Source organism: Triticum dicoccoides, chromosome 1B, assembly GCF_002162155.2.
Source record: "Triticum dicoccoides isolate Atlit2015 ecotype Zavitan chromosome 1B, WEW_v2.0, whole genome shotgun sequence".
NCBI classification, from domain to species: domain Eukaryota; kingdom Viridiplantae; phylum Streptophyta; class Magnoliopsida; order Poales; family Poaceae; genus Triticum; species Triticum dicoccoides.
In genome coordinates, this window is record NC_041381.1 from 20,030,867 (window position 1) to 20,044,591 (window position 13,725).

General features: G+C 42.0%; 1 protein-coding gene and 1 long non-coding RNA gene across 8 annotated transcripts; one reads left to right on the plus strand and one right to left on the minus strand.

Moving 5' to 3' along the window:
- Positions 1 to 239: 239 nt before the first annotated feature.
- Positions 240 to 1,341, minus strand: LOC119316640. The gene is made up of 3 exons (XR_005153131.1): positions 1,312 to 1,341; positions 1,040 to 1,214; positions 240 to 953 (listed from the first exon to the last, which is right to left on the minus strand). It is a non-coding gene; the product is annotated as an uncharacterized LOC119316640 (long non-coding RNA).
- A 5,052-nt stretch (positions 1,342 to 6,393) lies between these two features.
- LOC119316574 (disease resistance protein RGA5-like) lies at positions 6,394 to 12,346 on the plus strand. 7 transcript variants are annotated; one of them, XR_005153077.1, is made up of 5 exons: positions 6,394 to 6,534; positions 6,610 to 7,492; positions 8,836 to 10,835; positions 10,949 to 11,032; positions 11,992 to 12,346. XR_005153077.1 is itself a non-coding variant. In XM_037590914.1 (5 exons), exons 2-4 carry the CDS (start codon positions 6,660 to 6,662, stop codon positions 10,978 to 10,980), a joined length of 2,865 nt encoding a protein of 954 aa, XP_037446811.1. In that variant the 5' UTR covers positions 6,394 to 6,534; positions 6,610 to 6,659; the 3' UTR covers positions 10,981 to 11,021; positions 11,992 to 12,346. The 7 variants fall into 7 exon arrangements, 6 of the variants coding, with proteins under 6 accessions (XP_037446811.1, XP_037446819.1, XP_037446826.1 ...); XM_037590914.1 differs by having other exon boundaries at positions 10,949 to 11,021; XM_037590922.1 differs by having other exon boundaries at positions 10,949 to 11,021; positions 12,001 to 12,346.
- The last annotated feature ends 1,379 nt before the right edge of the window (positions 12,347 to 13,725 follow it).

The following is a 13,725-nucleotide window of genomic DNA, read 5'->3' on the forward strand; positions in this document are numbered from 1 at the left end:
GACAGTTCATCGCCACAATTTTAGCTCAGTTAATTTCTTCGAGCCTACCATCCTACTCTGCCCTATAATTACCACTGTGCAAAACCAAACATATTTAATTCATAAATAATTTTAAAAATTGTTGAACATTGTATCTGACATGGATAGCCTACACATACTATTACCATTTGAGCTACATCCAAATCTATTTGCATGGTTTTAAAATCAAGCAATAAAAAGTAACTTGTTGCCATAAGAATTAATCAAACTTGATGATAAAACTAGCATTACAGCACACCAGTGTTCTTCAGATCCTACAAATCTGAGCTACGCTTGGCAGTAAATACCAAACACCAAGAATCTGGGTGAAAGAAAAACTTGTAGGAACATAAACTACTGAGTCATGCATTTCATCATCCTGGATTAGATTACAGACGGACACACTCCATTAATACACCAAACTGTTCAACAGTTCAGCAAAGCTGATACTAATAACTTCAGCTTAAACTGCGGAAAAGAGTTTTATCTTACAACAACAGCAAGCCATCATCATGGTTTGTTTGCTTCTATCGACACGAGACACACAACAGGATAACTAAAAAAGTAGTCGCAGCGGCTCTCAACTCGGACATTTTTACGACAGCTAACAGCTTTCTCACTCTCTTCTCTTCTCTAGTGCTAAATTTGTACAGTGAGCAGAGTAACATGTTCAAACATACTCCACCCTCTTCCTCTTCTTTACAGCTTAGTCTCTCAGATTAGTCTTTGCCTCCTCAGCTACAGAATGTACACTCTCTCCAGTGCAACCAAGATTTGTATCTTATTCATGCCGGTACCATTACTAGTCAATCTTATAGGGTTTTCAGTTGTTGGGGGGAACACGCGAGCGCAAACCTAGCCACTGTTAGCTGTACAACTGCATAGTTCCACCCTTCAGGCGGCGGTGCATGCTGGTTGAAGCCCCTGGCGCTTCTCTGCATCAACAAGAGCAAGACAGACATATGATTAGCATATGTAAGATCTTCATGCTGAATCTGTACATACTTATGACAAAACATACCTCCAGCAGCAACTAGCTTCTCTACACGCACGACTATGTGCTTCCCATAGGTGTACTTCTTCAGTGTGTTCAGGTGAGCTTTGATCCTTGTAAGGATCATCTCTCTCTGCTGGTCATCACAAGTCTCCAACACCTTCTGCGCCACATAGTTTGCAAACTGATCTTTCATCATCACCTGCAAGGACATATACATGTAGATCAGCAAGGTTAACAAATATCTGGCATGTAGATTCTCTTGGGAGCTTGGTAAAAAATGCTGAAAGAACGCAGACCTCAAGAGGTTCACTTTCAGTAGTAGACTCGAGTATTTCACCAATCAAGATCTGCTGCTCTATAGGGTTACCAAAAGCTAAGCACTTCTCAATGACATTTCAAAAAAACTTTTGCTGGCTCATTTGCACAATCTGCCCAATTAACTTGTCAATGATAGCAGTTCTCTCATGTGGCTTGCGATGTTCCAGAACATGGTGTAAAAGTTCAGCAAGCATTGTCAAAAACAAAGTATTGTGAAAATGAGAACAAAAGGTTAAAAATCTCATAACTGATAGTGCAAAATCCACATCTCAGCATTCATCAATCAACAGCAAACAGTAAGCAGTCAACAAAAGACCCAGATCCACGTGTCTAGTGCAGTTCAAGTAAGCAGAAAGATCGGTGCAGCAGCCTACAGATGCTACTGCCCAAAACAGAAGGCAGTCTAGTGCAGTTCGGCTTTTTATCCAGGTTTTTTCGCTTTGGGATGAAAAAAATTATTTTTGCTTGAAAAACGCGTATCTTTTTGCTTTTACGAGATGCACAACCATGTCTCTTGGAAACTGCTTTCGCGAGAGGCACGGTTTTGCTTTCGCGGGAGGTGGAAAAGGATGAGAGGCACGGTTTTGCTTCGCGAGAGGCAAGGCCGTGCCTCTCGGAAGGAAAAAAAATGCATATTTTTTTCATTCGGCCAGAGGTACAACCGTGCCTCTCGGAAAAGGAAAAATAAACGTGTTTTCTTTTTATTTCCTTGGACGAGAGGCACGGTTTTGCTTTGGCTTGAGACAACGCCATGCCTCTCGGAAAGGAAAATTTGTGTTTTCTTTTTTTTCCTTCCGTGAGAGGCACGGTTTTGCTTTCACGAGAGGCACAGCCATGACTTTTTCGGAAAGGAAAAAAAATGCTCCCGGTTTGGTTTTTTCTTCCGTTTTTATTTGGTGAAAAAAAAACGTCAAAAACTATCAACATGGGACCTAGTTTTGAAGATCTCGACGCGAGGAATTCAACGGTGAAAACGTTTCAAGATTTAAACGCAGGGTTTAAGAGATAAAACGTTTTGAAAAAACAGAAAACTCCTGGGTTGTGACAAGTGGCAGGCGTACAGTACGCCACTTGTCGCAACCTAAGGGATGAGAGTGATCTTTAAAGGAGTACTATTCGATTAGTGATTTCGCGAATTGTGCCTGACATGAACTGGGCCTCGGGCCAAATATGAATGAACCGGTATTGGGCCATCGAAGGGTGGGGACGTGGGCCAATAGTTTAAGGGGTGTTTAAAAAACAGCTCCAGGGAGTGAATTAGCAATCGTTGTGTGATTTGCCTCAAAAAGAAATTAGCAATCGTGGATCTGGCCTTCAAAAAAAAAATCGTGGATCTGGATCTTTTGAATTAGCAATCGTGTTGGTTGATGCCATGTTGGTACAAAGTCACAATCACCACAATATCTAAGCTCTTTCGAAATTAAGCGTTGTGAGCGCTTTGGGGCTGGGATGGTCAAAGCGACCACGTCTTTTATTTTATTTTTCTAGAAAAATCACCTTGATTTTCTTAGAAAAATCATGGTCTTTCATTAGGTAAGTAGGTATTGTTTTTTCTTGAACACATTACAGTTAAACTCACTCGCATACACGAACATACACTCATCCCTATAAATGTATGCACGCACATCATATCCCAGTGAGTATCTCTGAGAGACTGAGCCGGCACATCATCTTGAAATTGACAAAGTCTTCACAAACACCTGCCGGCACATCATCTTGAGATTGACAAAGTCTTCACAAACACCTTTGTAGTTGATGAAAACATATCCTCCCACTGAACGCACATCGCTGAAAGGTCTAGAATAAATCCAAGAAAATGTGATCACCAATGTCAAGTATGAGACTTCAACTTTGGAGGCAGGGGATACCAATGTCCTCCTAACCATCCAACATTAGGTATTGTTTACTATTTGGGTCAACCATCCAACTACGTGTGTCCAGCACTTGATGTGTTATATGTCACTTACTCCCTGAAAACCACGATATTTATTTTAGATCAGAGGGACTACTTTTTTGCGAGAGAAAAAAAGGGTTACATGTCGCTCATGTATATCTGGTACGAGGAAAATTAATGATGCGGCCAACTATATCCACGCTTATAAAAGTGATGTACCATCGCATAGCGGCACGGTCACCACCAGCTTGGCCCATAACGGCCTCCTCTGTGTCATGTGGCTGCATGGGTGCTATCAGTCCACCACCACACCGCATGCCCCGCCAGTCTCTCCATATTTCTCCCCTTCTCTCATGGTGGTACGCCCGATCCATCACCGCCTCCTCCGCACGACACAATTGCACAAGCATCTGACCCATCACCTACTCCTCCGCATCATATGGTTGCACGGGCGCCGCCAGTCCATCAGCACCTCCTCCGCACCACACGGTTGCATGGGCGCCCGTCCCACACCGCCTCCTCCGCACCACAAGGCTGCACGGGCTTTGCCTGTCCACCACCACACCACACACCACGCCCATCCCTCCATCTTTGTCCCTTTCTTTTGTGCGATTAACATCCAACGATGACAACGCTCAGGGCATAGAGACAACTATCGTCTTCGGAACTTGGTCACCTTCATCAATACGCCATGGCCCATAAGGTCTCAGTACAACTCTCGATACCTCCTTCATCTCCCTCCGTCATCCTTTCCTTCTTTGGCAGCCTAATTCAAATTCAATCTCGATCGCTTTGATGCTAAACAAGTAGTAGATTATACCGGGAATTTATCTCACCGTTTAAGGTTTTGATTTGAAAGCCTCATGCTTTACTGCTTAAGTACCATTTCCGTGCTTGTTGATTAACAACATCACACAGTTTATACATGGCATGCTTTATGCTGCCTCTGTTCCACAGTGCAGTGCATATTAGTTTTTTTAGTCAAAGATGTCCATTGGCCAAGTTTCTAGAATAAACCATCAATATCTAGAGTACTAAATAAATAAACTATAATAGTACGTCTGGGTGTTGATTTTTTTGAAAGACTTGGTCAGACATTGGTATGTTTAACTTTTCAAAACAAAGTATGTACTATATTTTAGAACGGAGGGAGTATTAATTTGGATATGGTTCCAAGCCTAAGGAGCACGCAGTCTCTAACTAAACTTAATTGGCACTAAAACAATAAGACAAGATGATAACTAGGTTTTCCTATGAAGATAATTTGGTTAATTGTCACCGGATCGCTTATGTACACAGCTGATCAGGCCTTATTAATGCATCAGTAATGTTACATTCAAATGAAAACTGAGATCAATCACATGTGCTATTATCTCTTCATCCTTCCATTTCAGTCTCTTCCTCTTAGAGGCTGCTATAAACATGCTTCATTCCCTTTCTCGTCGTTTGTTAGTTCAGTGCAAATCATTACTTTTATTTCAACTAAGTTCTTTCTATTTTAATTCTAACTATGCGTATGAATGATGAATATTGAAAACCAGAAGGCATATACTTTGGTGTAGTGCTGCAACTTTCAAGTATTTCTCACTTTCACTACCTTTGTACCATTATTGCAGACCATAATTGTTGGTGTCTTGTATTATTTGTATGTGACCAAGGTAAATTACGAAATATTGATTGGGTAAATCACAGAGTTGGATGATTGTTGTAGATGAATACTATAATCAGAAGCCTCAGTTACGCATATTATAGTTTTCAATTAGTTTTGCAGATGAATATTATCATGTCCATCCAGTACTATGGTTTAACCCTGCAGAGACCGGGGACATGCTTGACGCCAACCACTACTTTGGATATGTTTTTGGCAGTGCTGCTAACATATCATTTTTGTAAAGAACAATAGTTGTAAAAAAGTGAGTAATATCCTACAAAGTAAATGATGACGTGTCTTAGCATCTAGACATATCCTGCAATGCAATAAAGGGTGTTCTCACCCCAAAATTATGGAAGCCAAAACACAGAAGGCCCATGAAAAAAAAAACAACCCCCGACCTGCAAATAGAGAAGCAAGCAATCTTTTCATGAATTAACAATCAAACAAATAAAAGGTAGAAAAGTAGAACGGCGCAGCAAGGCGCGCACATGCATCTAGTACTTACAATTTGGAAGGAGAAGCTGTGGCATTGGGCGCCGACTGGTGACTGCCGAGGTAATTGAAAGCATAGTCTGCTTGGCAGCCACGAGCTAGTGGGGATTTCATGCGGTGCGTCCAGGAGAAACATTGATGGGTTAGACCGCGAGGCAGGCGTGGTGAGCAATCGCCAAATGATTTGAATTTAAAAAAATCAAAGAGGCTAGTGCACTGTATTATGCATCAAAATTTCTTTAACTTCAAGTTTTAAGTGGGGGTGGTGGGGTTGTTTTGTACCGAAGCAAAATATACAAGTATTTGTTGTCCTATATATCTTTTCTCCGTCGTCCTCTGCTTTACCCAAACGGCATCTTCTAGTGATTGTCACGACCATGCCTGCAGCAAAAGCAACGTGTTTTCTTTCTTTTGATCTCCACCCAACAACAGGAAGCATCTCAGCCTTTGCCCACCATCTCAACGTGTTTTCTCTTTCACTGTAACGACGTGGTTAATCCCCTCACCAAAGGGATTGAAGGGGATTGGAGAGGTTTGAAGAGCATTTTGACTTGCAAGGGATTTAATCCCTTCCAATCCTCTCCAAACCATGCCTAACCGAACAAGCCATCAGTGTGTATGCAGTTGAAACGCTTTTGTCTTCCAAATGGCTTCACTTGCTGTCCTCCTGGGACATGTATCGAGTACCAGTTTTTCTATCAGTGTGGATGATTTTCTATCATGGAGCTTGCACCTGAAATTTTAATAGGTTGAGTAAAGGACGGGGAGAGAGCTCAGTACGCAGGGCATATATGTTTTTTTTTCTTTTTTTTTGCGGGTGCATATATGCTTTCCATGTGCATAGATAATGATGGTGCTTCTTCTTTCCTTCTCTGCAACCATGTTCGCACAGATTGCATCTTCTGTAGTGCTTGTCATGATCATGCCAGCCACCAAGCGATGCGCATTCCTTCTTTCCACACCCACACACCAAAAGCATTCCCTTTCCCCTTCACAACTCTTTGTACATTCACGATCACACGCATTTTCTTCCAGATCCAACGCACCCACCTCCACACACACCGGCCTCCCCTGTCGTGCGCCATTGCTTCCTCTGCTCCGCATCCAGTCCCGCAGCCGCCGTGTTCTGATGTTCGCCTCCTGTAGGACCGAAGCATCAAGGTCAGTGAGCTCAAATTTAGAGTGAGTTCAGAGCTTCACACAACCTGGATCACAATTTACAGCTCCGGTCTCCAGGTTGTTCCAGAGGTGGTGACGGGTGAGAAAGCTTGCTCCTACTCCTACTCATGGAGGTGGTCACGGGTGCCATGGGCAGCCTTCTCCCCAAGCTGGGCGAGCTGCTCATGGAGGAGTACAACCTCCACAAGCGCGTCAAGAAAGACGTCGAGTTCCTCCGGAAGGAGCTTGAGAGCATGCACGCTGCCCTCATCAAGGTTGGCGAGGTGCCGCGGGACCAGCTTGACAGGCAAGTCAAGCTCTGGGCTGACGAGGTCAGAGAGCTCTCCTACAACATGGAGGATGTCGTTGACAAGTTCCTCGTACGCGTCGAAGGTATTCAGCAGCCTCACGACGACACCGGCAGATTCAAGGAGCTCAAGAGCAAGATGTTAGGCTTGTTCAAGAAAGGCAAGAATCACCACCGGATAGCGGACGCCATCAAGGAAATCAAGGAGCAGCTCCAGGAGGTGGCAGCTAGGCGTGACAGGAACAAGCTCGATGGTGTTGTTTCTAATCCTACGAAAGCAGTTGCAATTGATCCTCGTCTCCGTGCTCTGTACGCAGAAGCGACTGAGCTTGTTGGCATCTACGGAAAGAGGGATCAGGACCTCATGAGGCTGCTCTCCTTGGAGTCCGACGACGATGCCTCTAACAAGAGACTGAAAAAGGTCTCTATCGTTGGGTTTGGTGGGTTGGGCAAGACCACTCTTGCCAGAGCAGTATACGACAAGATTAAAGGTGATTTTGATTGTCATGCATTTGTCCCCGTCGGTCGGAACCCTGACATCAAGAAGGTTTTTAGGGATATCCTCATTGAACTCGGCAACTCGCATTCAGATCTTGCGATACTGGATGCAAAGCAGCTTATCGACAAGCTTCGTGAGTTCCTCCAGAACAAGAGGTATGCTTCAGTTAGAACAAAAATGACATTATTATGATATGTTTGTTTCCTATGCTAGTTATACAATTAATAAGGCCTGGCTATTCCTCCTTTTGAAAAAATAGTTATACAATTAATAGTGTATCAATATATTCTAACCTCACGTGGAAGGGTCTGGGATAATTTTTTCCGTTAGGGCCACCTATGTTGATATATATGTAGTTTGCACTAAATTGCAAATGCTAGGATAATCCCTGTGTCCAGTAGCATTAGGTCGGTTTAGTTTTCATTAGCTAACATAAGACTGCTGACTTACAACTTGTAGCAGCAGCCAACTCTGTTTTGTCATCCTGGCTAGCACTAGGCTGTCATGGTCTGTCAAGTTCAAACCGACTCACTATACCCTATGTATATAACAGTATGCAATACATGGCAGCTGCAGCTTTTTTCTTGCTACTGACAGTAACGTTATAGGTGCTAAATTTCAAGAGTATATAAGTACATAGTGAGAACTTCTCGTTGCAATCTTTACGGTGGCTGAATTTTATTGCCATTGGTTTAGGAAATCCATCTCAACTTGCTAAAACATGTAAAAAGGGGAGTTAAGAGGGAGCATGCTAAAATTTGCAGTATTACCCGTACAGTACCAAAGATACCAAATAATGAGCATAATGAAGATTGTACTAGCAAATAATGCACCAACTAGTAAAGGGAAGGGAAGGGGAGATAAACTTTACAATATTTTAACACAAAATTCCTTCTTTCTCCTAGCCTGCCTCGTCCTAAAAAAAAGCGTGCATCTCGCACCAAAGGCTACCCTAGAATTTTCCTAAGATATCGTGTGTTGGATTGATGCCCATACAGGAAGTTAAGTTTGATCTTCAGTATCACATTATATTTTCCTTTTACGCCTTTATTGGAAACTTACTATCAGCAATATACATGAAAGGATAATACCATGCAATTTGAGTCTCCAGGAAGTTTATTAGCAGCCATATAATAACTTGATGGTCCAATCAGTACTTGGGTCTTGCCAGTAGATCTACCTAAACTATTGTAAAATTTGAAATGTTGTAACCAATTAAATGTTCTTCCATGTATGGGCATCGATCCAGCAGTTTGCTCTTTGTGTTTTACTCCTTGAATCTTAAATTTGTATTCATTTTGTTCATCATCTGATTGGCAGTTCATAAATGACAATACATGGTTCTAAATCAGATTGTCGAGATCGGGACTCATGCTTATTATTAGTTTGTTTCTAACATACACATTCTCGATACATAGTTCCACCCATATATTCATATGATCCATACATAGCTTTGCCAGTTCAATAGACCATACACTAATACTCTAAACTGATGTAGGTACATCATCATAATTGATGATATATGGGATGAAAGCTTGTGGAAAGACATCAACGTTGCTTTCTCTAACAGGAACAATCTAGGCAGTCGGCTAATCACCACAACCCGCATTCTCAATGTCTCTGAGTCATGTTGCTCGTCATCCGACGATTCAATTTATCAAATGGAACCACTTTCTACGGATGACTCCAAAAGGCTCTTCTACAAAAGAATATTTTCAGGAGAGAGTGGATGCCCAAATGAATTTGAACAAGTGTCTAGAGATATTCTGAAGAAATGTGGTGGGGTCCCACTAGCCATAATTACTATAGCTAGTGCTTTGGCTGGTGGCCAGAAGGTGAAACCAAAGAATGAGTGGTATATTCTGTTGCAGTCCCTGGGCTCTGGACTAACAGAAGATAACAGTTTAGAAGAGATGCGGAGGATACTATCTTTCAGCTATTATGATCTACCTTATCACCTGAGAACTTGTCTATTGTATCTAAGTATATACCCTGAAGATAGAGAGATTGCTAGAGATAGACTGATATGGAAGTGGGTGGCCGAGGGATTTGTCCAGCATGGAAATCAAGGGACTAGCCTGTTTTTGCTTGGATTAAACTACTTCAACCAGCTTATTAACAGAAGTATGATCCAGCCATTGTATGATGTTAAGGGACAGGTATATGCTTGCCGTGTACATGATATGGTTCTGGACCTTATCTGCAACTTGTCGCATGAAGCAAAGTTTGTTAATGTATTAGATGGCACTCGGGATAACATGTCTTCACAAAGTAATGTTCGTCGTTTGTCCCTTCAAAATAGAAATGAAGATCGTCCTGCCAAACCTCTCACAAATATCCTGAGTATGTCGCGAGTGAGGTCAATTACTATCTTTCCACCTGCTGTTAGTATCATGCCAGCTCTGTCAATGTTTGAAGTTCTGCGTGTACTTGATCTATCGGACTGTAGTCCTGGGAAAAGTAGCAGCCTGCAGCATAACCTAAAGGGTGTTGGACACTTGATTCACCTAAGGTACCTTGGTCTTGAACGTACTGGAATTAGTGAACTCCCGGTTGAGATAGGAAACCTGAAGTTTCTGGAGGTGTTGGATCTTGGATGGAATGATAAGCTACAGGCACTGCCGCTGTCTGTTTGTAAGTTGAGAAAATTAATCTGCCTAAATGTTCATATGTGTGAGGTGGCTCCGGGCGTGTTGCAGAATCTTACATGCATTGAAGTGCTGAAGACGATTCAGATGTCTCTGAACATTATTGCACAAGAGCTTGGCAACCTGACAAGGCTGAGGGAGCTTCAGATTCGCTTCAAGGATGGTAGTTTCGATTTGTATGAAGGTTTCGTGGAGTCTCTGTGCAACCAGCATCACATCAAAAGTCTAGTTATTTACTGCAATTCCACGGAACAATCTTTTGAACTGATGGATCTCTTGGGAGAACGATGGGTGCCTCCTGTACATCTCCACGAATTTGTGTCATTGATGCCCAGCCAAATCTCTGTACTGCGAGGGTGGATAAAGAGAGACGCCTCACATCTCTCGAACCTCTCCCAGTTAATCCTCTTTAGAGTGAAGGAAATGCAGCAGGAGGACGTGCAAATCATTGGGGGGTTGTTGTCCCTTCGCATTTTGAAAATAGTAAGCACCCACCAAACACAACGGCTGCTAGTCATCCCTGCAGATGGGTTCTGCTGTATGGTTGACTTTGTGTTGAATTGTAGATCAGCAGCGCAAATAATGTTTGAACCAGGAGCTTTGCCTAGGGCGGAAGTAGTTGAGTTCAGTCTTGGCGTGCAGGTGGCGAAAGAGGATGGTAACCATGGTTTCGACTTGGGCTTGCAGGGGAACCTACTCTCCCTTTGGCGGCATGTACATTTTTATATGTATTGTGGTGGAGTGAGGGTTGGAGAGGCCAAGGAAGCGGAGGCTGCGGTGAGGCATGTCCTCGAAGCCCATACCAACCATCCCAAGATTTATATTCATATGATCCCGGGTATAGCAGAAGGTACTCATGTCGCACCTGACTGATTAATTGTGCGTTTATGTATGTGTTCTTTTCTTAATTATGGACTGACCTTATTACTTCCTGCATGGATTTTGATATCTAAATCTCTCAAGGTGCTCATGATGACGATTTGTGTGAGTACTAGGAGAACTGATTTCTGACACAGAGGGATTCACAGTGCATCAGGTGGGCTCTCGGTATGTACGTATTTACAGATCATATTTTCTTTCTCTATCTCTAGAGTTCAGCTTGCTGTTGTATTGAGAAACGACGCTTCACCAGTGGCTATGTAAGTTAAATAGATTTGAAGGTATTTTACAAATGTTGCTTAGCGTAAGAATGTGAGAAAAGTGAAGTTGGCAGTGTAGTCTGAAACTTGCTCAATCTCATTTTTGGCATGTGCCGATGAAAGCTAATGATTTTATGATTTTTCTGCAATCTTGTAGAAGGATAGTTGGTAGTGGGGGACAGAAGTAGTTTTTGGGAAGGTTTGTGGATCACGGATGTTGGTTTTAGATGACAAGTGACAAGTACTCAATGTTATACAATTTAGTTTGATGTAAGCATATCTCTGTAGCTCTCGAGTCCTAGCACTACTTTCACTGCTCTAAAATTTAGAAGGGGCCTACTGATTGTGAAGGTTTTAGTCCGAGAAATAAGCAAGATTTCTGGATAGGGGTATTATCTGTTCATTCTATGCATATAGCTCTGGAAGCTCAGAAGTGAAACGACCCTGCAGAAAATTTTGGTATGTAAAAGTTAGTTAATTAAGATCAAATTATTACTGTGGTTAGCATTCAGAAATATTATCTTAACCGGATATAATCTGAATCATAGAGGTAGTGTGCACAGGAAGATTGTCTTCTTTTACAGTAGAAAGGTGTCAGTGGATCATATATTTTTGGTGTTCGGTTCCTCGTTATATTTGGAAAACCTGTGGTTTTGATACTGTTCCTGACTTCCGGTTAGCATGGGTGTTACACTTCAGTAGTACAAATAGGAACCTGGTTACTGTAGGGGTAGCGGCTGTTATTTGGTATATTTAGAGAACGAGGAACGATAATTGGTTGAAAAATATTTTTCCTATGGATCCCAGCTGAGTAGGTTGCAAAGTTAAATATTGGGTGTTTCTAGCTTACAGAGAAAAGAATTTCAGGATGTGCAGGTAGCAGGGGCGCGGGGTTACTGCTGGTGGCATCGGAGAGCTGAAGGATGACAAAGTTTGGAGCTTCGCTGGAACATGTGTGATGAGCTTCTTTTAAATGGCAGTCAGCTTTCAGAAAGAGATATTGCTTGGTTTTGTAACGAATAAGTAAGGGTGTTGGAGTGACATGCTGCTATGCTCTTGTTTTTATAAACTGAACCGGACAAATTTGCTGCTCTGTTTTGCATGTTTGTACATGGGAGGCTCGCCCATGACATGCTGGTGTTTTATGTTTTTAAGTTGAACCGGACAAACCTGAGGTTGTATTATCAGTTTGGTGATGAATGAAATAGGGGGCTCACCTGAGCTCCTTGATTAGAACAATTTTGTTACATACAAATGGAAAGTGTACTTCCAACAAACAAGTAGCTGTATTTCCAACTAACAAGCATGTGTACCTCATGGTAGCAAATTATTTTCGTATTTTAAAAAGTGTGGTCGCAAAACCAAATCAAGCCTAAATCCGACAGTGACGGAAAGGACCTAGAACGAAAAGGGCTATATATATGTTTGTACAGAGAGTGGCAGAGCACAAAAACTTCAAATTCTGAACCATATATACTATCGAGTGAACTATATATGTATGGTACCAAATTGAAAACTATTGTTAAACCATGAGCTAGCAACAATGCATTTGTTGTGAACTTGTAAACTGTAAAAGTGGCCTCTGTTGTGAACCTGTAAAATGCAATGAACAATAACTTTTCCACGGTACTAACTGTAAAAAACAAAATTACGGTGTGGATTATTTATGCTACAGACCACGGTTGATGAGCTAAGTGAAATATAGGGGAAGAAAATTGGGAAGATTCAGAAAAATTTACCTATTGCAGGGGATGCAGGCAGATTTAGAAAACTTTACCAGGTCGGCTTGCCGCTGCTAGCTACGTCGCCTCGTGGAGCACTGGGCAGCTGATGTGTACAACAGAGCCGGTGTGCCAGAAGCCGGCCACCGCGATGGCCGGCGGCTGCCTTCGTTTTTTCTCTCTGAGAAACACTTCTGCGACTTGTGATGTGAGCTTCGCTGAGCTGACGTGTGCGTTGTACTTGCTCATTGCCCGGTCAGCAGATGTGGGCTGGGCTCGATGTAAATTTATTTCTTGCTCCAACACTGGGCAGGCCGCGACCCACAGGTCGGCCTTGTGGTAGCTCCATCACTGTGTATAGATACAATAAATGTTATTTCTGTTTCTTAAAAAAAATGTTATTTCTAAAAAAATATATACAAAAAATGTGCATATATAGTAGTACTAAGCAATGTTGTTTCTGAATATCTTTTTCAATTCAATGTGTTCCGAATTGCAAATACTGCACTGAATTCAAATCCAAAATCTATGACATATGAAATACCCCTTTTATATATAAAGGGGTTATCCTAATTTGACACAAACTATATCAAAACTTACTAGTATTATCAAATTTGTAATGATTTTTTCCATGACATCACAATTTCGCATGTTTTTGTGACTTTATTTGTTTAAAGATAACGGTCAATGTTTATTAACTGTCACATGTTTATGTCTAAACTAGCATCTAGTCACTAGAAGAGAGAGTAAATATTTGTAAATGAAGTCGTACCACATCACCTAGGTCACTTTTAGACTAATAAATAACTGACCTGGCAGAAGCGGGAGGTTTGTGGTAGACACAGCGTGGGAACCAACGGAGACGTGAAGATCTCACAAG

Coding starts and splice junctions, on each gene's coding strand:
- LOC119316574 (XM_037590904.1), top strand. CDS start 6,660: ATGGAGGTGGTCACGGGTGCCATGGGCAGCCTTCTCCCCAAGCTGGGC. Junction 7,493..8,835: donor GAGTTCCTCCAGAACAAGAG/GTATGCTTCAGT, acceptor AAACTGATGTAG/GTACATCATCATAATTGATG. Junction 10,836..10,948: donor GATCCCGGGTATAGCAGAAG/GTACTCATGTCG, acceptor AAATCTCTCAAG/GTGCTCATGATGACGATTTG.